Source organism: Chiloscyllium plagiosum, unplaced genomic scaffold (genome assembly GCF_037043375.1).
Source record: "Chiloscyllium plagiosum isolate Xiang-an unplaced genomic scaffold, Cpla_swu_hap1 HiC_scaffold_8, whole genome shotgun sequence".
Lineage (NCBI taxonomy): Eukaryota > Metazoa > Chordata > Chondrichthyes > Orectolobiformes > Hemiscylliidae > Chiloscyllium > Chiloscyllium plagiosum.
The window spans coordinates 15,195,646-15,220,759 of NW_028270146.1; the positions used below are offsets into that span (position 1 = coordinate 15,195,646).

A 25,114-nucleotide genomic window follows, 5' to 3' on the forward strand; every position below is an offset into this window, starting at 1 on the left:
GTGTGTGTCTATGGGTATCTGTGTGTAAGTATGTGTCTGTGAGTATGTGATTGTGTCTATGAGTGTGTGTGTGTCTATGGGTATCTGTGTGAATGTATGTGTCTGTGTGTATGTGGTTGTGTCTGTGACTGTGTGTGTGTCTATGGGTATCTGTGTGTATGTGTCTGTATGTATGTGGTTGTGTCTATGAGTGTGTGTGTGTCTATGGGTATCTGTGTGTATGTATGTGTCTGTGTGTATGTGGTTGTGTCAATGAGTGTGTGTGTGTCTATGGGTATCTGTGTGTATGTATGTGTCTGTGTGTATGTGGTTGTGTCTATGAGTGTGTGTGTGTGTCTATGGGTATCTGTGTGTATGTATGTGTCTGTGTGTATGTGGTGTGTCTATGAGTGTGTGTGTGTCTATGGGTATCTGTGTGTATGTATGTGTCAGTGTGTATTTTGTTGTGTCTATGACTGTGTGTGTGTATCTATGGGTGTCTGTGTGTTCTGTCCCCTTCGCACTCCACCCCTCCTCAATTTGGCACTAACAATTTTATTGCAGTTCTTGCTGATGTATGTGCCAATGATCCAGGGACAATGTTTCGATATCTAGATTTTTGAAAGTCCTAACCATTCTGAATGGGTCATCGCAGACACACTCCAGTGTAGTGACCATTTGGCCCATCATGCGTGCACTGACTATCTTATCTTGTCCTTCACTATTCTTCTGCCTTTTCCCTGCTATGTTTCAGACCTGGAGTCCATATGTACTGCTTATCAAATGGACATTCACAGCATTTCACCACAGTCTGTTTGATGTACGTCCTGATCCCTTAGCCACATCTCTTCAGACCCAGAAGCAGCCCCTGAGGGCGGGGAGGTGGGGGGTTGGGATGTAGTGTATTCACATTCAATCCTGAAGGTGGCTCAGTGGTTAGCACTGCTGCCTCACAGTGCTGGGGACCCCCAGGTTCTACTCCACCCTCAGGTGATTGTCTGTGCGGAGTTTATACATTCTCCCTTTGTCTGCGTGTGTTTCCTACAGGTGCTCCGGTTTCCCCATAGTCCAAAGATGTGCAGTTTCGGTGGATTGGCCATGCTAAATTGCCCAAAGTGTCCTGGGATGGGTGGGTTGGTTAGGGTAAATGTGGGGATATGGCCAAGGGGTTGAGTGTGGGTGGGGCAGTCTTTTGAGGGTTGGTGCAGACTCAATGGGCTGGATGCCCTATATCTGGACTGTAGGGAATTCTATGATTCTGATTTCAATGCACAGAGAGTTCTGAGGTCGGGTATTGAAATAACAGTACATGTGATTTTGCTAAACATAAGGATTAAAGTCAGGAGGTGTCTCATTTCAAAGTCCAGCTCTGCGCAGCAACAGTCTCAAAGTGCCATGTGATCATCTGTTTGAACACAGGAAAAGTTTGTATTGAGTTAGTGCCAAAGTAAATAAATCCTGGCCTCACCTGCAGTTCCTTTTTAAATTTAGCACATTTCCACTGCTCTCTGTGGCGACTGTGACGGCTTTGCCAGGCCCTGGGACTTTTTTCTGTAAACATTCCTAATCTCACAGGATCTACCACAATTCCTCCAAGTATTGAGCAGAGTTGGCAACAGCCAACTCCCTATTCACCCCCTATTCCTGAGGCCTTTTTTTTCAATGGTGTCAGTAGCTGCATTCGAGAACATTGCGTCTTCAGGACAGCCCAAACCAACTTGAAGATGTCTCTTCTGAAATGTGGCTACGGAGCACGGCAGCCAAATTGTGCACAGCAAGATCCCATAAAGCAGCAGCGAGATAAGCTGGCAGGGTTTGGTGATGTTGGTTGAAGGCTAACTATGGGTCAGGACACCAGGAATAACTTTCTTGCTTTTCTTTGAATAGGTATGCTTTCCTTTATTGATCAGAGTATTGAGTACAGGAGTTGGGGGAGGGGGTCAAGTTATGGCTGTACAGGACATTGGTTAGGCCACTGTTGGAATATTGCATCCAATTCTGGTCTCCTTCCTATCGGAAAGATGTTGTGAAACTTGAAAGGGTTCAGAAAAGATTTACAAGGATGTTGCCAGTGTTGGAGGATTTGAGCTACAGGGAGAGGCTGAACAGGCTGGGGCTGTTTTCCCTGGAGCATCAGAGGCTGAGGGGTGACCTTATAGAGGTTTACAAAATTATGAGGGGCATGGATAGGATAAATAGGCAAAGCCTTTTCCCTGGGGTGGGGGAGTCCAGAACTAGAGGGCATAGGTTTAGGGTGAGAGGGGAAAGATATAAAAATACCTGAGGGGCAACGTTTCCACGCAGAGGATGGTACGGGTATGGAATGAGCTGCCAGAGGAAGTGGTGGAGGCTGGTACAATTGCAACATTTAAAAGGCATTTGGATGGGTATATGAATAGTAAGGGTTTGGAGGGATATGGGCCAGGTGCTGGCAGGTGGGACTAGATTGGGTTGGGATATCTGGTTAGCATGGACGGGTTGGACCGAAGGGTCTGTTCCCATGCTGTACATCTCTATGACTCTATGGCGTTAATAGATCCTGAACCTCTAGCTCAGGGCGATAGGATGTGGAGCTGCCAGTGTTGGACTGGGGTGGACACTGTCAGAAGTCACATGAGACCAGGTTATAGTCCAACAGGTTTATTTGAAACCACAAGCGTTTGGAGCACTGCCCCTTTGCCAGGTGACTTCAACTGATGAAGAACATAGAACATAGAACAATACAGCACAGAACAGGCCCTTCGGCCCACGATGTTGTGCCGAACATTTGTCCTAGCTTAAGCACCCATCCATTTACCTATCCAATTGCCGCTTAAAGGTCACCAAAGATCCTGACTCTACCACTCCCACAGGCAGCGCATTCCATGCCCCCACCACTCTCTGGGTAAAGAACCTACCCCTGACATCCCCCCTATACCTTCCACCCTTCACCTTAAATTTATGTCCCCTTGTAACACTCTGTTGTACCCGGGAAAAAAGTTTCTGACTGTCTACTCTATCTATTCCTCTGATCATCTTATAAACCTCTATCAAGTCACCCCTCATCCTTCGCCGTTCCAACGAGAAAAGGCCTAGCACTCTCAACCTATCCTCGTACGGCCTATTCTCCATTCCAGGCAACATCCTGGTAAATCGTCTCTGCACCCTCTCCAAAGCTTCCACATCTTTCCTAAAGTGAGGCGACCAGCACTGCACACAGTACTCCAAATGTGGCCTAACCAAAGTCCTGTACAGTTGCAACATCACTTCACGACTCTTGAATTCAATCCCTCTGCTAATGAACGCTAATACACCATAGGCCTTCTTACAAGCTCTATCCACCTGAGTGACAACTTTCAAAGATCTATGAACATAGACCCCAAGATCCCTCTGTTCCTCCACCTCACTAAGAACCCTACCGTTAACCCTGTATTCCGCATTCTTATTTGTCTTTCCAAAATGGACAATCTCACACTTGGCAGGGTTGAACTCCATCTGCCACTCCTCAGCCCAGCTCTGTATCATATCTAAGTCCCTTTGCAGCCGACAACAGCCCTCCTCACTATCAACAAGTCCACCAATCTTCATATCATCTGCAAATTTACTGTCCCACCCTTTGACTTCCTCATCCAAGTCATTAATAAAAATTACGAACAGCAGAGGACCCAGAACTGATCCCTGCGGAACTCCACTTGTAACTGGGCTCCAGGCTGAATATTTACCATCTACCACTACTCTCTGACTTCGACTGGTTAGCCAGTTTTCTATCCAATTGGCCAAATTTCCCTCTATCCCATGCCTCCTGACTTTCCGCATAAGCCTACCATGGGGAACCTTATCAAATGCCTTACTAAAGTCCATGTATACTACATCCACTGCTCTACCCTCATCCACATGCTTGGTCACCTCCTCAAAGAATTCAATCAGACTTGTAAGGCAAGACCTAACCTTCACAAATCGGTGCTGGCTGTCCCTAATCAAGCAGTGTCTTTCCAGATACTCATAAATCCTATCCCTCAGTACCCTTTCCATTACTTTACCTACCACCGAAGTAAGACTAACTGGCCTGTAATTCCCGGGGTTATCCCTATTCCCTTTTTTGAACAGGGGCACAACATTCGCCACTCTCCAGTCCCCTGGTACCACCCCCGTTGGCAGTGAAGATGAAAAGATCATTGCCAACGGTACTGCAATTTCCTCTCTTGCTTCCCACATAATCCTAGGATATATCCCGTCAGGCCCGGGGGACTTGTCTATCCTCAAGTTGTTCAAAATGTCCAACACATCTTCCTTCCTAACAAGTATCTCCTCTAGCTTACCAGTCCGTTTCACACTCTCCTCTTCAACAATACGGTCCCTCTCATTCGTAAATACTGAAGAAAAGTACTCATTCAAGACCTCTCCTATCTCTTCCGACTCAATACACAGTCTCCCACTACTGTCCTTGATTGGACCTACCCTCGTTCTCGTCATTCTCATGTTTCTCAAATACGCATAAAATGCCTTTGGGTTATCCTTGATCCTATCCGCCAAAGATTTTTCATGCCCTCTCTTAGCTCTCCTAATCCCTTTCTTCAGGTCCCTTCTGGCTATCCTGTATCCCTCCACTGCTCTGTCTGCACCCTGTTTCCTCAACCTGATATAAGCCTCCTTCTTCCTATTTACAAGACATTCAACCTCCCTCGTCAACCAAGGTTCCCTCACATGACCATTTCTTTCCTGCCTGACAGGTACATACATATCAAGGACATGTCGCATCTGTTCCTTGAAAAAGTTCCACATTTCCACGACATCCTTCCCTGACAGCCTATGCTCCCAACTTATGCTCCTCAGATCCTGTCTTACAGCATCATAATTACCCTTCCCCCAATTGTAAAACCTACCCTGTTGCACGCACCTATCTCTCTCCATAACCAAGGTGAAAGTCACAGAATTGTGGTCACCATCATCAAAATGTTCACCCACTAACAAGCCCATCACTTGTCCCGGTTCATTACCGAGTACCAAATCCAAAATGGCCTCCCCTCTGGTCGGACAATCTACATACTGAGTTAGAAAAGCTTCCTGGACACACTGCACAAGCACCGCCCCATCCAATCTACTTGATCTAAAGAGCTTCCAATCAATATTTGGGAAGTTGAAATCGCCCATGACTACTACCCTGTGGCTTTTGCACCTTTCTAAAATCTGTTTCCCAATCTGTTTCTCCACATCTCTGCTGCTATTGGGGGGCCTATAGTAAACACCCAACAAGGTGACTGCACCTTTCCTATTTCTGACTTCAGCCCATACTACCTCTAAAGGCAGAACCCCTCGAACTGCCTTTCTGCAGCCGTTATACCATTTCTAATTAGCAACGCCACCCCCCCTCCTTTTTTACCACCCTCCCTAATCTTACTGAAACATCTGTAACCAGGAACCTCCAACAACCATTCCTGTCCCTCTTCTATCCACTTTTCTGTGATGGCCACAACATCGTAGTCCCAGGTACCGATCCACGCCTTAAGTTCACCCACCTTATTTCTGATACTCCTTGCGTTGAAATATACGCACTTGAATCCATCTCTGTGTCCGCAAGTATTCCCTGTCAGTGCTACCTTCTTCACAGCCTCCCTACATTCTTGGACATCCTGACAAACAGGTAGCCTACTTGCTGGACTACAAGTCCGGATCCCATCCCCCTGCCAAATTAGTTTAAACCCCCCCGAAGATTGCTAGCAAACCTACCCCCCCAGGATATTGGTGCCCTTCTGGTTCAGGTGCAACCCATCCTGCTTGTACAGGTCCCACCTTCCCCAGAACGCAGTCCAATTGTCCAAATACCTGAAGCCCTCCCTCCTACACCATCCTTGCAGCCACGTGTTCAACTGCACTCTCTCCCTATTCCTTGCCTCACTGTCACGTGGCACCGACAACAACCCAGAGATGACGACACTGTCTGTCCTAGCTTTTAGCTTCCAGCCTAACTCCCTGAATTCTTGAATGACCTCCCCACCCCTCTTCCTACCTATGTCATTGGTGCCAACGTGCACCACGACTTCTGGCTGCACACCCTCCCCCTTAAGGATTCTGAAAACACGGTCCGAGACGTCTCGGATCCTGGCACCCGGGAGGCAACAAACCATCCGAGAGTCTCGCCCATGTCCACAGAACCGCCTGTCCGTCCCTCTAACTAGAGAGTCTCCTATAACTAGTGCTCTCCTCCTCTCCCCCTTTCCCTTCTGAGTCTCAGAGCCAGACCTCATGCCACAGACCCGGTCACTGCAGCTTACCCCTGCTAGGCTGTCCCCCCCACCAGTATCCAAAGCGGTATACTTATTGTTTAGGGGAATGACCACAGGGGATCCCTGCACTGCCTGCTTCCTCCCCTTCCCACCTTTAACTGTTACCCAGCTACCTCTGTTCTCTGGCCTAACTATGTCCCTGTGGCTTCTATCTATCACCTTCTCAGCCTCTCGAATAATCCTCAGTTCATCCAACTCCAGTTCCAGTTCCCTAACTCGTTCTGTGAGGAGCAGGATCTGACTGCATTTCCTGCAGATGAAGTCGGCAGGAATATCGGTGGTCACCCCTACCTCAAACATCCTGCAGGAGGAACATTCCACTGCCTGCGCTGCCATGACTGTACACTTCGTCTCCAAAGCAAGAACACTGAGTAGCTTACCTGTGAACTTTAAAGTTAGGTTAGAGGAGGAGGATGGGAGGGAGAGGCCCTACTGTGTAGGGCCTGGGGACCAGAACACACCCACTCAAATATCAATCACTTACCTTCCCGACCAGCTCTGCGCTCCAACCTCACTTCCGCCCAGCTCACGCCGCTCTCTGCTGAGAAAAGACCGTTGGCGTCGAGGTAAGTTCTTTATATATCACTTACCTTCCCGACCAGCTCTGCGCTCCAACCTCACTTCCGCCCAGCTCACGCCGCTCTCTGCTGAGAAAAGGAGAAAAGAAGCAGCGCTCCGAATGCTTGTGGTTTCAAATAAACCTGTTGGACTAGAACTGGGCAGATAGGAGCTGGTTCTAGCACATCATCTGCATGTTGGCCCCTCAGACTTTCATTGTCAGTCACCGAAATGTGCAGTAAATACTGCAGTGGGACTTGGACCCACAACCGTCAGTATTACCATCACAGCCACAGCTGACACACAATGTTAGTGTCTTTAATATCATGTAACAATCTGTCTCGCTTGGGCACCACTGCTTCCAGCCTTGCTCCCAGATAGAAAAACAGAAATTGCTGGAAAAACTCTGCAGATCTGGCAGTATCTGTGGAGGGAAAGCAGAGTTAATGTTTCAGGTCTTCTCCTTCTGACCCTTCCTCAGAACTCCACAGACTGCTACCAGATTGGGAAAGCAGGAGGTGCAACAAAATCTTGTAAAACAGTTGCTGATAGTTTGGCCTTCTTCACAAAAGGATTCGAGTACAGGAGGAGGGATGTCTTGTTGCAATTGTACAGGAGCTTAGTGAGATCACACCGAGAGAACCGTGTGCAGTTTTGCCCTGCTTTTCTGAGGAAGGGTGTTCAGTCTATGGAGAGTGAGCAGTGAAGGTTTACCATAATGATTCCTGGGATGACAAGACTCACCTATGAAGACAAACTGGATCAGTTAGGATTACAGAACAACCTCGATTATCCAAATTAGATGGGCGGAGGAGTATTTTGTTTGGATAACTGAGTGTTTGAATAACGGATAATGTTTTTAGGGACTTTGAGCTCTTATTTGGATAATCCGAAATTCGGATAACTGATGTTCGGATAACCAAGGTTGTTCTGTATATTCACTGGTGTTGATGGAGGCTGAGGGGTGACCTTGTAAAGGTTTATAGAATCATGAGGGGCATGGACTGCGTGAGTAGCCAAGGTCTTTTCCCCAGGGTAGCAGAGTCCAAAACTAGAGTCTAGGTTTAAGGTGAGAGGGAAAAGATTTAAAAGGGACCTAAGGGGAAACTTTTTCACACAGAGAGTGATGCGTGCATGGAATGAGCTGCCAGAGCAAGTGGTGGAGGGTGGAACAATTACAACATTTAAAAGGCATCTGGATGGGTATATGAATTAGAAAGGTTTACAGAGCTATAGGCTAAATGCTGGGAAATGGGACTAGATTGGTTTAGGATATCTGGTCAGCATGTACGAATTGGACCGAAGGGTCTGTTTCCGTGCTGTACACCTCTATGACTCGATGAATGGGGGTTGAGGGGAGATCTCATAGAACACTATAAAATTCTAACAGGACTAAATAGGGTAAATGTAGGAAGGATGTTCTTAATGACTGGAGAATCCAGAACCAGGGGTCATAGGCTGAAGATATGGGGTAGACCATTCAGGACTGAGTTGAGGTGAAATCTCTTCAGTCAGAGAGTGGAGAGTCTGTGGAACTCCCTATCACAGAAAGTGGTTGATGCCAAAACATTGAATGTTTTCAAGAATGAGATAGATATTGTTTTTAGGGCTAAATGAATCAAACAATATGAGATGAAGGTGTGGAGGAGGCTTTTGAGTTGGATGATAAGCTGTGATATTATTGATTGGTGGACCAGGCTCAGAGGCTGATTGGCCTACCCCGATTCTAATTTCTATATCTTCCCCATTCACCTCCCACTCTGTCCATCACCCAACAGCAGATCGATAGCCATGGACCTGAATAACGCTCCTCTCCAGGAGCTTTGCTCCTTTGTAAACAAGTCTCTGACTGCTCCTGGCTTTCTCCTGAATGAACACTGTGGGGAGGAGACGTACGGGGCATGAGAGAAGCTCATGAGAAAGGTCTGAGTGCTAACAAGTGACACCATGTTATGGATTCATGTCCCACTCCAGCACACAAATCAAGTCTGAAACTCCGGGGCAGAAGCACGTCCAGTGGTGTATTGCTAATACATTTAGATTCAGAATCCAGGCTAATGCTCTGGGGTGGTGGGTTCAAATCCCACCACGGCAATCTGTGGAGTTTTAATTCAATCAACAAATTCTCAGCAGGACTGCAATCACCAATTGTCATAAAGATCCATTCGGTTCATTCGTGCCCTTTACAGAAGGAAATCTGCCATCCTAACCTGGTCTGGCTGCTGAGCCACAATGGCTTAAAGGTAGAAGACAGAGGGTGGTGGTGGAGGGTTGTTTTTCAGACTGGAGGCCTGTGACCAGTGGAGTGCCACAAGGATCGGTGCTGGGCCCTCTACTTTTTGTCATTTACATAAATGATTTTGATGCGAGCATAAGAGGTACAGTTAGTAAGTTTGCAGATGACACCAAAATTGGAGGTGTAGTGGACAGCGAAGAGGGTTACCTCAGATTACAACAGGATCTGGACCAGATGGGCCAATGGGCTGAGAAGTGGCAGATGGAGTTTAATTCAGATAAATGCGAGGTGCTGCATTTTGGGAAAGCAAATCTTAGCAGGACTTATACACTTAATGGTAAGGTCCTAGGGAGTGTTGCTGAACAAAGAGATCTTGGAGTGCAGGTTCATAGGTCCTTGAAAGTGAAGTCGCAGGTAGATAGGATAGTGAAGAAGGCTTTTGGTATGCTTTCCTTTATTGGTCAGAGTATTCTGTACAGGAGTTGAGAGGTCATGTTGTGGCTGTACAGGACATTGGTTAGGCCACTGTTGGAATATTGCATGTAATTCTGGTCTCCTTCCTATCGGAAAGATGTTGTGAAACTTGAAAGGGTTCAGAAAAGATTTACAAGGATGTTGCCAGGGTTGGAGGATCTGAGCTACAGGGAGAGGCTGAACAGGCTGGGGCTGTTTTCCCTGAAGCGTCGGAGACTGAGGGGTGACCTTACAGAGGTTTACAAAATTATGAGGGGCATGGATAGGATAAATAGGCAAAGTCTTTTCCCTGGGGTCGGGGAGTCCAGAACTAAAGGGCATAGGTTTAGGGTAAGAGGGGAAAGATATAAAAGAGACCTATGAGGCAGCTTTTTCACGCAGAGGGTGGTACGTGTATGGAATGAGCTGCCAGAGAATGTGGTGGAGGCTGGTACAATTGCAACATTTAAAAGGCATTTGGATGGGTATATGAATAGGAAGGGTTTGGAGGGATATTGGTCGGGTGCTGGCAGGTGGGACTAGATTGGATTAGGATATCTGGTCGGCATGGATGGGTTGGACCGAAGGGTCTGTTTCTATGCTGTACATCTCTATGATTCTATGATTCTATGTGGCTGACTCTAAGCTGCCTCTGAAATGACTTGGGAGGGCACTCACTCCAAGGGCATTTAGAGATGGGCAACAAACTTTGGACTTGCCAGTAAGGTCCACATCCCATGAAAGGATTCTAAAAATTTTATGTGTTACCTTTTACGTCATCGTACTTACTGGGACAAGCACAATCAGATCAGATTCAATACTGAGTCAGATGAGGAGCTATCAGGGCAAATGATGAATTCATGAAATGTGGTTACTACTGGGAGGAGAGAAACCAAACTGTAAACAGCAAACTGCATGAACAGTGTAGAGGTACGATATGGTCTAAGGACGCAACACATTGCCAAGAGACCCGTGAGTATTACCCTGCTCTCCTTAAAGCATTACCAAGGGATCTTTGACCTCCACCTGAGAGAGGAGACGGAATCTGTGGTTTAAAATTTCATCGGAAAGATGGTAAAGGGAGTTGGAAAGGTCCAGGGAGGGAATTCCAGAGGTTAGGAATTCGGCAGCAGAAGGCATGACCAGCAAGTGACAAAAATGGAGATATGGGGTCAAAATAATTTCTATTTTTCCCCCGAGAGCTCCTCATGAAATTTTCTCATGGTCTACTTTTTCATTTTCAGGAACTACATTTCAGTTTTTGGGGACATTTATATTCTTAGTAGTCCCTATAAAAGGTGATGAAGTCTCATGAAAACAATGCCTTCTGTATCTGTGGTAACAAGTGGGTCGCTGGCTTCATAAGGAAACAGAATGAGAAGAATTTTATCGGTTTCTACGAGATCACCTCATTCCTCTAACCTCCAGTGAAGAATGTCCTATCCAATCCAATAAGAAAAGGAACTGTAGTCAGGAGGACGACTTCACGAACCCACTCAAAATATTTAAGTTCCTTATAATATTACTCTTTACACTTGCAGAGTGTGTACAATGAAGTTTTAAATCCACAGCCAGTCTTTCTTCATTTGATTCCTATAATAGGGATAGGGCAGAAGGTGATTAGATGATTATGTGTCACCATTAAGCTGCAGAGAGAATGGGAAGACGTTACAAATAATCGTCAAGTGTGAGGACAATGCTTCAATGATGATGATGTTAGCCACTAATGCAGCCGAACAGTAAATGTAATACCTACACCGCATCTAGTTTCGTTCCATTGAATGCGTAGGCTTGCACTTTTGTGAACCCGTTGTTGTACAGCTTTCTGTAGGAAGGAAAATACAAGAGAAAGTGATGTTTTCACAATTTAAAAAGATGCATTCAATTCTGTCACATATAAGCTTTGATGCTTTACAGTGAGGCTTTTATTGACAGGTAAACGATACGGAGCGATAGAACCAACTTGGTGGGGGAAGGGAGCCATGACAAGCAATACTGAAAGAAATGCCATACTCCACATGGAGAATAAGTAACAACAAACCAGTGGAGAACAGGATAAAGAGGCAGCAGATTGACCCCTCATCCTATTCCTATACTGACTGCATTTTAACCCTGCAGTTACCCCATATCCTGACCCAACATTAATCTCGTGTTAGCCCTGCATTGACCCTCTCACCCTGACCCCATCTGAACTCTGCAGTGACCCCCTCATCCTGACTTCATACTGTCTCCTTGCCCTGACCCTTTTCTACCACATAATAACGCTGCACTGACACTTCACCCTGATGCTATACTGAACCCATAATAACCCTGCACTGACCCTTCACCTTGACCCTAGACAGACCCCATAGTAACCCTCCACTGACCCTTCACCCTGGCCCCATAACCCTGCACTGACCTATCATCTTGACCCTATACTAACCCCATAATAACCCTGCACTGACCCTTCACCCTGATGCTATACTGATCCTATAATAACCCTGCACTGACCTATCACCTTGACCCCCCACTGACCCCATAATAACCCTGCACTGACTTTTCACCCTGATGCTATACTGATCCTATAATAACCCTGCACTGACCTATCACCTTGACTCTATACTAACCCCATAATAAAACTGCACTGACCCTTCACCCCCCCCCATACTGACCCCATAATAACCCTGCACTACTGACTCCACACCTTGACCCGATACTAACCCCATTATAACCCTGCACTGATCCTTCACCCTGACCCTATACTAACCCCTGCACTGACCCTTCACCTTGACCCTATACTGACTCTATAATAACCCCGCAGTGACTCCACACCTTGACCCAATACTAACCCTATAATAACCCTGCACTGACTCCACATCATTGACCCTATCCTGATCCCTGTCCAGACTCTTATCCCGATGCTGTGCTGCTCCTTTTCCTGATTTTTACATTGGCACGCTCTGCCAGGATGATATGCCTGATTTGAAAGTGGACTTAATGCCCTTTGCTGATGGAATGCTGCAACACACACAGAGTATTTCATCAGGTTGTGGAGCAGGAACAGAGAGTTACTTGGCAGGGGTGCAAGTGAGCTTCAGTTAACCAGGATTGGATTTCTTGGAACTGGGACAGGTTTCTCAGTTTAAGAAGCTGTTGAATGCCAGATCAGGCTTAGAATTTGCCAAGGTGACTTTAGCCTGGCAGTTCTTTCAGAGGCTGGGAGCTGGATTCAAGGTCAACAAACCTAAATCAGCTGAGGTGAAATTAGTATGAAACAACCCTGGATTGGCATTCTCAACCTTCCCATAAATACATGCTGACCATTTTAAAGCCACGACCATGCCCTTGACTCTCAGCTCTGAGATCTCGGAGCTCCTCCAATTCTGACCTCTTGCCCTTCCTGGATTTGCTTGACTTCGCTCTGGGCTGCTGCTGGACCCAACCTCCTAACACTAAGCTCCGGAGACCCCCTCCCTAATCTCTCGACCTCTTCCCACCTTTAAGACCAAGGTTATGTACGTTGGCAGGAAGGGTCAGAAGAACTGAATATTACTTAAATGGAGAAATAAGGCAGAAAGGATTTGAGGGTCCTCCTGCATAAATCACAAAGAGCTAGCATCCAAGTTGAGCAAATAATAGGGAAGGCAATAGCATGTTGGCCTTTATTCCAAAGGGATTGGAATATAAACGTATGGAGATTTTGCTAAAACTATACAAGGAACTAGACAGACCACAACTGGAACTCTGTGAGCAGTTTTGGGCCCCTTATCAAGGGAAAGAAATAGAGGCATCAGAGGCAGTCCAGAGAAGGTTCACTCGACTGATTCCACATATGTAGGGACTATCTTGTGAAGAGAGGTTGACCAAGTTGAGCCTGTACTCATTAGAGTTTGGAAGAACAAGAGCTGTTTAACACATACAGCATTTAAAGGTTGTTTCCCCCTTGTGGGAGAGTGCAGGGCCAGAGGGAATCATCTCAGAATAACATTTCACACATTTAACACAGAGGTGAGGAGAAATTTCCCCTCTCAGAAGGTACTGGACCTGTGGAATTCTTTACCACATAGGGCTGTTAAGGCTGAGCCATTAAGTATATTCAAGGCTGAGATAGATAGATTTCTAATCAGTAAGGAAATCCATGGTTATGGGGACAAGGCAGAAGGGTGGAGTTGAAGATGATCACACTGAATTGCTGGAGTGGACTTGATGGGCTGAATGGTCTACTTCTTTTCTGACTTGTATGGCCTTAAGAATCTCCTTTAAATTGATCTCCTTGACAAAATTGTAGCTTCTCATTATTGGTTCATTCTATTGAACCCTTCCATCACCTGCATCCTTCCTAAATTGTGGTGCCCAGAACTGGACACAATACTCCAGTTGAGACAGAACCAGGGTTTTACTCTTCATAAGATGCTTGCGTTGTACTTTATGCCCTTATTTTTAAAACCTAGGATCCTGTATCCTTTATTATTCACATCATTTCAGATTACTTCTGGGTGGCATGGTTGCTCAGTGGTTAGCACTGCTGCCTCACCATTTGACTCCAGCCTTGGGTTACTGTCTGTGTGGAGTTTGCACATTCTCCCCTCGTGTCTGTGTGGGTTTCCTCCGGGTGCTCTGGTTTCCTCTCACAATCCAAAAATGTGCAGGTTAGGTGAATTGGTCATGTCAAATTGCCCATAGTGTTCAGGGATGTGTAGCTTAGGTGCTTTAGTCAGGGGTAATGTAAAGTAATAGGGTAGGAAATTGGGTCTGGTGAGTTACTCTTCAGAGGGTCGATGTGGACTTGTTGGGCCAAAGGTCCTGTTTCCACACTGTAGGGGTTCTATGATTCCCATTCCCAGGTCCTCTCTTTTTGACCCACACATTTTTCTATTGCATCTCCTCATTCTTCCCACAAAAATGAACTCACACTTCTCTGCATTCAACTTATCCATCTATTCCATCAAATGTTGATATACTCTTAAAGTTCATCACTATCTTCCTTACAGTTTGCAATGTTTTCAAATTTTGAGTCAGCTGCAAATTCTGAAGTTGTGCTTTTGTGTCCCAAAGTCTAGTTATTAATATATATCAGACAATGTGTTGGTCCTAACACTGAAAACCTTGAGAAATCTCCACTATTTACCATCCACCAATTAGAACAGCAAATGTTCATCGCTACTCTCCATTTCCTGTCACTCAGACAATTTCACATCCATTCAAGCAGCATCTGACGAGCAGCAAAATCGACGTTTCGGGCAAAAGCCCTTCATCAGGAATAAAGGCAAAGAGCCTGAAGCGTGGAGAGATAAGCTAGAGGAGAGTGGGGGTGGGGAGAAAGTAGCATGGAGTACAATAGGTGAGTGGGGGAGGAGATGAAGGTGATAGGTCAGGGAGGAGAGGGTGGAGTGGATAGGTGGAAAAGGAGCTAGGCAGGTCGGACAAGTCCGGACAGGTCAAGGGGACAGTGCGGGCTGGAAGTTTGAAACTAGGATGAGGTGGGGGAAGGGGAAATGAGGAAGCTGTTGAAGTCCACATTGATGCCCTGGGGTTTAAGTGTTCCGAGGCGGAAGATGAGGCATTCTTCCTCCAGGCGTCTGGTGGTGAGGGAGCGGCGGTGAAGGAGGCCCAGGACCTCCATGTCCTCGGCAGAGTGGGAGGGGGAGTTGAAATGTTGGGCCACGGGGCGGTTTGGTTGATTGGTGCGGGTATCTCAGAGATGTTCCCTAAAGCGCTCTGCTAGGAGGCGCCCAGTCTCCCCAATGTAGAGGAGACTGCATCGGGAGCAACGGATACAATAACTGATATTAGTGGATGCGCAGGTAAAACTTTGATGGATGTGGAAGGCTCCTTTAGGGCCTTGGATAGAGGTGAGGGCGGAGGTGTGGGCGCAGGTTTTACAGTTCCTGCGGTGGCAGGAGAAAGTGCCAGGATGGGAGGGTGGGTCGTAGGGGGGCGTGGACCTGCCCAGGTAGTCACGGAGGGAACGGTCTTTGCGGAAGGCGGAAAGGGGTGGGGAGGGAAATATATCCCTGGTGGTGGGGTCTGTTTGGAGGTGGCGGAAATGTCGGTGGATGATTTGGTTTATGCGAAGGTTGGTAGGGTGGAAGGTGAGCACCAGGGGGTTCTGTGAACTGTAAAACCTGTGCCCACACCTCCTCCCTCACCTGCTATCTGACTATGTGCATGTTGTATCTTCTTACTAATACTTCCCACAACCCTGTCAAATTAGTTAAAACGCTATTCAATTCCACTGGCAAACGATCATAAGAACATGAAACATAACAAACCTAAAAGCCTAAGAGCTGGGAGAAGGAGGCTGTTCCTCAAGCCCTGCTCTGCCATTTGATACGATCATGGTTGATCTCAGTTTGGCCTCAACTCCCAATCTCCTGCCCGCTCTCTCCAACCCTTCAACCCATCCCCTCCTCAAATATACTCAATGGCCCAGCATCCACTGCTCTCTGGGGTAGTGAATTTCACAGGTTCACACCCTTTCACAGAAGTAATTTCTCCTCATCTCTGTTTTACACCTGTCATCCTTAATCCTAAATCTATGACCTTTTGTTCTATTGCCACACACAAGTCAGCTTTGTGGATCCCCTTCAGCAGCTCATACACCTCATTTCGATCTCCTCTCATTCTTCTAAACCCCAGAGAGTAAACTGCTCAAGCTCTCTTCAGAAGGCAAACTTCCATCATTTCTGGAATCCATCTCGTGAAGCTCCTGTGAACTGCCTCCAGTGCAACTACATCCCTCCGCAATTAAGGAAACCAAAGTTGTATGCACTGTTCCTTGATTAAACTCTCCTTTTCAGCTTCTGACAGCGATACTCACAAGCAGGGCTAGTACTATGGGCTGTACTAGGGGCATGAAGTCAAAAAAGAATCCTTTGCAGTGTTCTGGATTTTAAACAATTTCATAGGATACTTTAGAAATTGTAACAAGGTCAGCCAGGTGGACCTCACAGAATAGGAGTTCCCTGACTTTTGCTGTTAATCTGGTCCAATCAGAGCCCTGACTGACAGATATAAATAAGAGTGTCAGAGGTTCTGTTCACTCTGAGAGCTGGCTCTGAGGGAGCCTGATCAGTGACTTGCACTATGCACGTGTAAATAAAGAGTAACTTGTTGACAGGATACCAGCCTCTGTGCAGTTATTTTAGCTATGACTGTGCCTTCACAGAATGATGTAAACGCCAGAAGGTTGTTTTGGCTGTGGATGGCATTGTGTTACTCTGTGATGATCCAGCACTCATGGTAAAGAGGAGGAGAAGATGGATTACCTGCCTGTTAATTATCTTTTAGTCAATCACAATGTACACATGTTACTGCATCTCTCTCTGGGTGTCAGTGCAGGAGTGGGTGTACCATAGGAAGTGGGTTTTATGCTATCACCTAGGAGAAAGTGAGGACTGCAGATGCTGGAGATCAGAGCTAAAAATGTGTTGCTGGAAAAGCGCAGCAGGTCCTGAAGAAGGGCTCATGCCCGAAACGTCGATTCTCCTGCTCCTTGGATGCTGCCTGACCTGCTGCGCTTTTCCAGCAACACATTTTCAGTTTATGCTATCACCCCAAAGTTAAAATGAGCCCTGAGACAATTCTCCACTGACTTTGCAGAATAACATCTAACCTGCACAACCTATACACTCAACCAAAACAGTCACCCCCCACTCCCCCTCCCCCCCCACCATGGGGATGGTGGTGCAGTGGTAATGTCACTGATCTAATAACCCACTAGCCTCTGGCTCATGTTCTGGGGTTTGGGTTGGAACCCCACCATGGTAGATAGTGAAGTTTCAATTCACCAAAAACTTGGAATTAAAATCTAGCCTGACGGGCATCATGTTAAATGGTAATTTGTTCAGTAATGCCCTTCAGAGAAGGAAATCTGCTTTCCTCACCTGGTCTGACCCACAGATATGTGAATCTTAACTGCTCTCTGGGTAATAGATGCTTGCCTAGCCTGTGATGCCCATGGATGAACTTTCAAAAAAAATCACTAGATTCTGACGAAATTGTAGATCATTATATTATTAATGAATGATTGATATTTGTGAACCTTAAGTCCTCTGGCCATGTCTCCTCCTCCAATACAGCACCTTCTGCTGGCTGATAGTAAAGGTGACTCTTCAATCACAGTGAAGCTATACTTACAGAGTTAGTGACTCATTGGATAATCCACTGAAGGCATTTGCAGGGATGGTAGAAATGAAGGGATTGTCAGCAATTTCCCTGTAAAACAGAAGAATGTACACAGCTCTCACATAAAGCTGCCCAGAGCTAATTCAAAGCAAGCAAACAATTGGCTTCTGTTCCATATGATGAAAAGTATGAGTCTGAAATGAGTTGGTCATTCACAGTGTGTTTCAGAAAGACTCAGAGGCTTTATGGACCCAGTGATGGAGAACATTACATCCAATCACACAGACTGAGCGGGAACATGCCACTCAGCTCCACCAATCGATATCAGTGCTTATACTCGATACGAGCTTGCTCCTCCTCTTCTTCATCCTATTAGTATGTCCATCTATTCATTCATCCTCATGTACATATTTAGATTTTCTGTTAATATATTTATATAGGTTTCTGGAAGTACAGAACTCCAGTATTGCTAAAACGAACGCATTTTATCAAAGCTTTTGATCTTACACCCATCAGGATAATTCACAAGAATACCAAATTAAAGAAAAACCGGTGGTTGTAGAGAAGAATGCTGGTAGGTAGTTGGTATGTGGACTCTGATTGGTGGAGATGTTGGATCGAGAGTGCATCAGTTAATGATGATTGACAATTAAGTGCCAATCTTTATTTAAATTTGAAACCAAGCAGGTTGACCGACTGGTCAAGGATTTGGTATGAGAAATGAATGAGTGAATGGCCATTCCCTATTTTGATTTGAAAGAGGCAGTGTGTTTACACATTCTTTCTGTCTGCACCAAACAGGGCTCTTTATATTAACGTAGGTAGCCTCCAGTACACACAAGTGTGCCACATTGATATATATCTAAGTCATTCACCTCAACAACTCCGCATGCATGTGAATCCCACCACTCTCGGAGTAAAAGAAGTTGTTCCTGAAGTGCCAATTTAATAGTGAAACAGATGGAATCAGATCCCATCGTCACCAAAATGGACTGGCATCTGGGCTTCTGGTATTGATGATTATGGGATAATTCAGGGGTGAAATGAGGGTGGAAGCAGAGAATAGCACCATAGAGTCACAGAGCTGTACAGTACAGAAACAGACACTTCGGTCCAACCTGTCCATGCTGACCAGAATCCCAACCCAATCTAGTCCCACCTGCCAGCACCTGGTCCATATCCCTCCAAATCCTACCTATTCATGTATCCATTCAGATGCCTTTTAAATGTTGTAATTGTACCAGCCTCCACCACTTCCTCTGGCAGCTCATTCCATACCCGTACCACCCTCTGTGTGAAAACGTTGCCCCTTAGGTCTCTTTTATATCTTTCCCCCTCACCCTAAACCAATACCCTCTAGTTCTGGACTCACCCACCCCAGGGAAAAGACTTTGTCTCTTTATCCTATCCATGCCCCTACAGAGGGAAGCCCATTAAGTTTGCAACAATAGGGAGGGACTATTCTTTACAATTCAAATAAAAAGGGCCAGAACATGTCATCCCCCGGAAGATTGGCCATTTCAGAGTTCGGAAGATAGAGGAGATGGTTGTCAGGCATCCAGACACAATGCCCAGTCCATCATAGTTGGTTTTTCAGGATGTGGAGGTGCCATCTGTTGGACTAGGGTGTGACTGGGCAGTCACATGACACCAGGTTATAGTCTAACAGGTTTATTTGAAATCAAAAGCTTTTGGAGCGCTGCTCCTTCATCAGGTGAAGTCAGACTTTTCAGGAGGTTTTGCCCAAATGTGTGTGGAGTTGGCTTCATGAAGGACACTAGTGTTTGTTCAACAGTGCTCTCATTGAATCCAGAGCATGGGGCAGAGACATTGCTGGAGAATAACTCTACTGTAATGGGCCACTGAGACACAGTCCAAGTTGCTGCAGTACTGGAGTGTAGCAATGACGACTGCTTTGTAGACTTGTGGAGGTCTTATTTGCCAAACACTTGTTGCTGTAGCCTGGCATGATCTGGTCAATGGGGGCCATTCTGCAAGTGATGTCAGCCAAAGGAATGAGAGGTTCCCAACATATTCCAGAATTGTAGCTTCAAAACATATGGGAGGTGACCGGGTGTGAGTGATATGAGTTTTGTATTGATAGTTCAGGCCAAACACCTTGTCAGCAGAATTGAAAAGATTGGGAGTGGTTGGAAAATCTGGTGCAGGGTGAAATGTAGATAGAAACATAGAGAATAGGAGCTGCAGTAGGCCATTCAGTCCTTCCAGCCAGGTGCATCATGGCCGATCATCCAACTCAGTCCCCTGTTCCTGCTTTTGCCCTGTATCTTTTGTTCCCTATAGCTCTACCGTCCTTCTTGAAAGCATTCAATGTTTGGCCTCAACACTTTCAGTGGCAGAGAGGTCCACTCTGTGGGTTAGGAATTTCTCTTCATCTCATTCCTAAATAGCCTGCCCCATATCCTTAGACTGTGACCCCCACCCTGCTTCTGGACTCCACAATCATTTTGAGCATTCTTCCTGCATTTATCCTGTCTAGTTCCTGATAGAATCTTATATGTTTCCATGGAATCCTCCCTCAGTTTTCTAAACTCCAGTGAACATACTCATAACCAATCCAGTCTCTCTTCATGCATCTGTCAAGTCATTCTGATAAACCTTTGGTGCAATCCCTCCAGAGCCAGAACATCCTTCTTTGAGTATAGAAGCTGGGATGTCATTTGAGGTTGTACAGTCATTGGTGAGGCCTCGTCTGGCTTACTGTGTGCAGTTCTAGTCACCCTGCTATAGACAGGATATTATTAAACTGGAGAGGGTTCAAAAAAGATTTACCAGGATGTTGCTGGAAATGGAAGGTTTGATTTATAAAAATAAGCTGGATAGGCTGGGACATATTTCATTGGCGCGTCAGTGATTGAGGGGTGACCTTATAGAGGTTCATAAAATCATGAGGGGCAGAGATAAGGTGATCAGCAAAGGTCTTTTCCCTAAGGTGAGGGAGTTCAAAACTAAGGGGCATATTTTTAAGGTGAGAGGAGAAAGATTTATAAAGGACGTGAGGGGCAACATTTTCACACAGAGAGCGGTTTGTGAGTGGAATGAACTTCCAGAGGAAGCGGTGGATGCGGGTACAATTACAACATTTAAAAGACATTTGGATAAGTCCATGAATAGGAAAGGTTTTTGGGGATATGGGCCAAACGCAAGCAGGTGGGACTAGTTTAGTTTGGGAACATGGTTGGCATGAGACTGGTTGGGCCGAAGGGTCTGTTTCTGTGCTGTATGACTCTATGACTCCATAAGGAGATCAAAACTGCACATAGTTCTCCAGGTGTGGTCACACCAAGGCCCTGTACAATTGTAGTAAGACTTTCCTGCTCCTGCACTTGACTTCACTCATCATGAAGGCCAATAGATTATTTGTCTTGTTCACCAACTGCTCTACCTGGAATGCTCACCTTCAGCAACTGGTGTACATGGGCACCCAGGCCTCATTGCACTTCCCCCTTTCCCAAATCCATCACCATTCCGGTAATAATCCGCCCTCCTGGTTTTGCTACCAAACCTCACATTTATCCCCAATTTCCTTCACCTGCTGTGTATTTACTCAATCAGTCAACATGTTCAGATCTCACTGAAGTGTCTTACTGAATGAGCAATAACGCTACAGTCATCGGTTTGCTGGTCAACTGCTGGTCAATTTAGTTTTGAGGTGAAAGAGTTTTTTAACTAGACTAGATGGTATTTAACATGTTGACACCAGAGCATAGTTGATTATTGAGGTAATGAGTCCCCATACTGCCTTGTTTGGAGTAAAAAAGCCTGTATTTCAGATCTCCCACTTGAGATGGAGTTCAGATATAGATATGGAAATGTGTTGCTGGAAAAGCGCAGCAGGTCAGGCAGCATCTAGGGAACAGGAGAATCGACGTTTCGGGCATTAGCCCTTCTTCAGGAATGAGGAAAGTTGGTCCAGCAGGCTAAGATAAAAGATAGGGAGGAGGGACTTGGGGGAGGGGCATCGGAAAATGCCCTTCAGATATAGATAGGCCATAGTCTACCAGGCTAGAAGGGCTGAATGTCCTACTCATGCTCTTCTGTTTTGATGCTGTAGAAATTCAGGATTCCTCATCTTAAAACTCACCACATTCCCAGGTAATTCTGCAGCTGTCCAGCAGCCAGTGATTTGCAAAATCTGGGAGGAAGTTGTCAATACTGATCACCCAACCTCAGGGAGAAGATCAGGAGAAGGGAATGATGCTTTTTGAGAAAAACACAATGGGTTCTCCCAACAAAACAAACTGAGTAGATTTTTGAAATGGGAAAGTTTCCAGTGTCACGGGGATAGTGCAGGCATTATGGAACTCATTGCTGAACTCTCTGAAAGCGCCAGTAGAGGTGTGATAGACCGAATGGTCTCCGTCTGAGCTGCATTATTCTAAGAGTTAGACATTTGCACAGTTTAAAGTACACACTGCCAGCAAAATGATCTTTTTGTTTTAAATTCATTCACGAATGGAAACCAAAGAAAGAACATTGCGGTGTGCCAGCATACTACTCCTGTTTTTAGCTGAAACATTAGACGATTCACATTTCCTCTCTAAAGCTCATTTCTAATCCTTCTTCTTCAAGCAGCGACCAAAGAATATTTCAACAACTGACACTCAGAGCCCTCGTGCTATTCTATTTCATGGAGTCAGAAATCATAGTAACAGGAGTAGGTGTCTCAGCTTCTCGAACCTACTCTACTATTCCACACAATCCTGGCTGATCTTCGACCTCAACTCTATTTTCCATCTCCTGCAATAGGCTTTCACACATTCCTTCTGCTGTTTGCACAGGGTGATCTGTCTGGGACATCCGAAGTAGTTGATATCTTTGTGGGTTCTTTCTTGTCCAGGTTGTGTTGTTTCACACTAAGATTCTCATCGGTGGTTGGTGCTTGCCAGATTTCCTACCTCCCTTCTACCCAGCACTCGTTTTTAAACCAGAGCTTTCTCATTGAACCACAGCTTCCATTTGTGCTGCTTGCCTTCCCTTGAGTATTGGAGTGCTCCCAGTTTGAGAATGCCTTAAACAGCTTTAGCAGCTCCTGGATAACCTTGCCACTCTCACCAAACCAGTCTTGATGTTTCCCGGTGGAGAAAGCCAAAGCTTCCATCTGATGGCTTTCAAGGCAGGCCAGGTACGATGGACATTGTGGCTCCTGTTAATTCAACAGCCCACAAGGTCAGCTCTGAGGCCCCGACAGTGAAGGCCTTTTTCCATAGATTCCCTGATTGAGTGACATTGGATCACTGCCTGGGAATACGGTGGATCCCGGTAGAATTGAGCCATTCAAGAGGGACTGGATGATTATTTGGATAGAAATGGTGTGCAGATATATGGTAGAAAAGGATGGAGATTGGCTCGAGGTAACAGAACTAGTACAGACACAATGGGCAGAATAACATTATTCTGTATCATTTGAATTTCCTGTAGCAGGATTTGCTGTTCTTAAGGCCAGGCAGACTAGAGATAGGAGTGGAGCTGAAAAAAAGCACAGCAGGCTAAGCTGTGTGACAGGCTGTGCTTTTTCCAACTCCACACTTTATCAAGTCTGACTTTCCAGCATCTACAATCCTCACTATCTCGAAGACGGAGTTAGGAGACTTGATAAGGCTTGCATCTCTTCACCCATGCCAACAGCACTGCGGTAGTAAGCTCCACAATCTCATCACTCTCCACGTAAAGTTCTGACTTCCCTATTTGACCCCATGGTGATTTTCTCACATTTACAACCTGTAGTTCTACCTGTCTCCACAAGTGGCTCTCCCTGAGTGATGATGAGGTGTGTTTTGTCCTGGTTTCTCTTAGAGCAGGACTGGGTGACAGGTGACAGTCTATGAGCAGTTAAGCAACTTCTGAAGCCTTGGGGTTTCTTTTACGTTGGAACAATAGAAGCAGCCTGAATGGGTGTGGTCATGTGCTCACACATCCAGGATTTTTCATTAACTTTCAGCAGTTGTTGCTGGGGTCTCAGCCAGGATAGAAAGCAGTGAATCTCTCCCGGCCACTACACTCTCTCTCTCTCTCTGGGGAGTTGCTGCACGTATTTCTTTCTTGCTGATAGGATTGCAGATGAGACCATCTGTTTTTCTGCCTTTGCCTTTTTTGGTTAAGGTACATTTATGGAAAGTTAATGTTTTGGAACAGTTACTATTAGTCATAAAATAACCTATTATTCTGTTCAGATTTCCCATAGAGTTAAAGTTATTCCAAGTTCCTCTTTCTTTTGTTTGTATTTTAACCGTGGTATTTGAATAAACTGTGTTTTGCTTAAAGTCGAGTAGTTTGACCAATTGAATTGCAAATGGAACACGGCACCTTGCATTTACCTTAGAAATATGAAAATGTTCGGATCTAGGCTAACTTCTAAATGTATTTTGATGGGGTCTGGTCGCGAACATAACACCTGTCTCCACCATACCAAACTCTTTCATCATTTTTGCAATCCCTACTTGTTCATTGCTTCTTGTATTCTGAGATAATACCCTGAAAGTTCTCAAATTTCCAATGGTGGGCAGAAATATTTTGGTGGTGAGAGAGCATTACACTATCCCTCCAATAGTTACTTGGGTATTCACCCATCTACTTGGGTATTATAAGGAGCATACAATTGAGTGGCACCATATCTATTTGAAAAGACTTGCTTGTGTTTGGTTTTACCTTTATTTTGAAAGTGAGGAACTTAAATGAAATGACAGAGTTGGATAAGCACAGACTCCATCCAACTATTATTCTATGCTAAGCATAGAATTCCAATAGATCCAACCACTTCCCATCACTGCCATTGTGTAGGAACACCAATCCAAGCATAACATTTCAATATACGTTGCTGTTCACAGCAGAGGTTCTCAGCTATCCTATGTTTAATGTTTCATTAACTAAATATTGTTGAACCCATGGTTGGGGCTTGCTGTATTTTTGTTGGCTGATTGCTTCTGGACGAATTTCCATAACTAAAGCAATGCCCTGGCTTTCTTTACCTCTCATACTGACCCACTGAATAAATAAAGATTCGACTTAAACTCCAAGAGGTTTGAAACTATCCACTTTGGTGGAAATCCATGCGATCCTAATCCTAGAAACAAGAGTTTTGGCAAAGCTGAGGCAAGGGCCTGTCTTAAGGAGCTCTGCTCCCATGCACATCCCTATTCCTGTGACAAACTGGATTCAGAAACACTTCCATTCCAGCCATGGAGAAGCCTAGGTTGCCAGTACCCCTTCCACTAATAACCACCATTTCCCACCAAAACCCCCCAACCCCGAAGACATCAAGGCACTTTCATGCACATCAACAGCTTCAGTGACCAATGAGTGGAAATATTCGTGCCTGCAACCGACCTTGAATATTTGATCTTTGAACTCAGGTGAGGTCAGCTCACCACATTGCAGGTGCCAAGTCCATCCCACCCCTGTACCTGAGGAGGTGCTGCTACTGGAGTGTAGACTGCTAAGGCTACTCATTGGCCTTACGTGAGCACTAGGTGAGTTCAGATACAAGTCAGTTCAGAGA

The 25,114-nt window shown here is 45.6% G+C and overlaps 1 protein-coding gene across 1 annotated transcript in view; it reads right to left on the bottom strand.

Annotated features, from left to right (window-relative positions):
• Positions 1-25,114, bottom strand: part of tshr (thyroid stimulating hormone receptor) — an 86,010-nt gene that overhangs the window by 17,359 nt on the left and 43,537 nt on the right. The window contains exons 6-7 of the mRNA XM_087989468.1: positions 17,608-17,685; positions 11,246-11,314 (exon numbers count right to left, since the gene is read on the bottom strand). Coding sequence (XP_087845594.1) covers positions 11,246-11,314; positions 17,608-17,685 — 147 coding nt within the window. The remainder of the gene's footprint in view (positions 1-11,245; positions 11,315-17,607; positions 17,686-25,114) is intronic.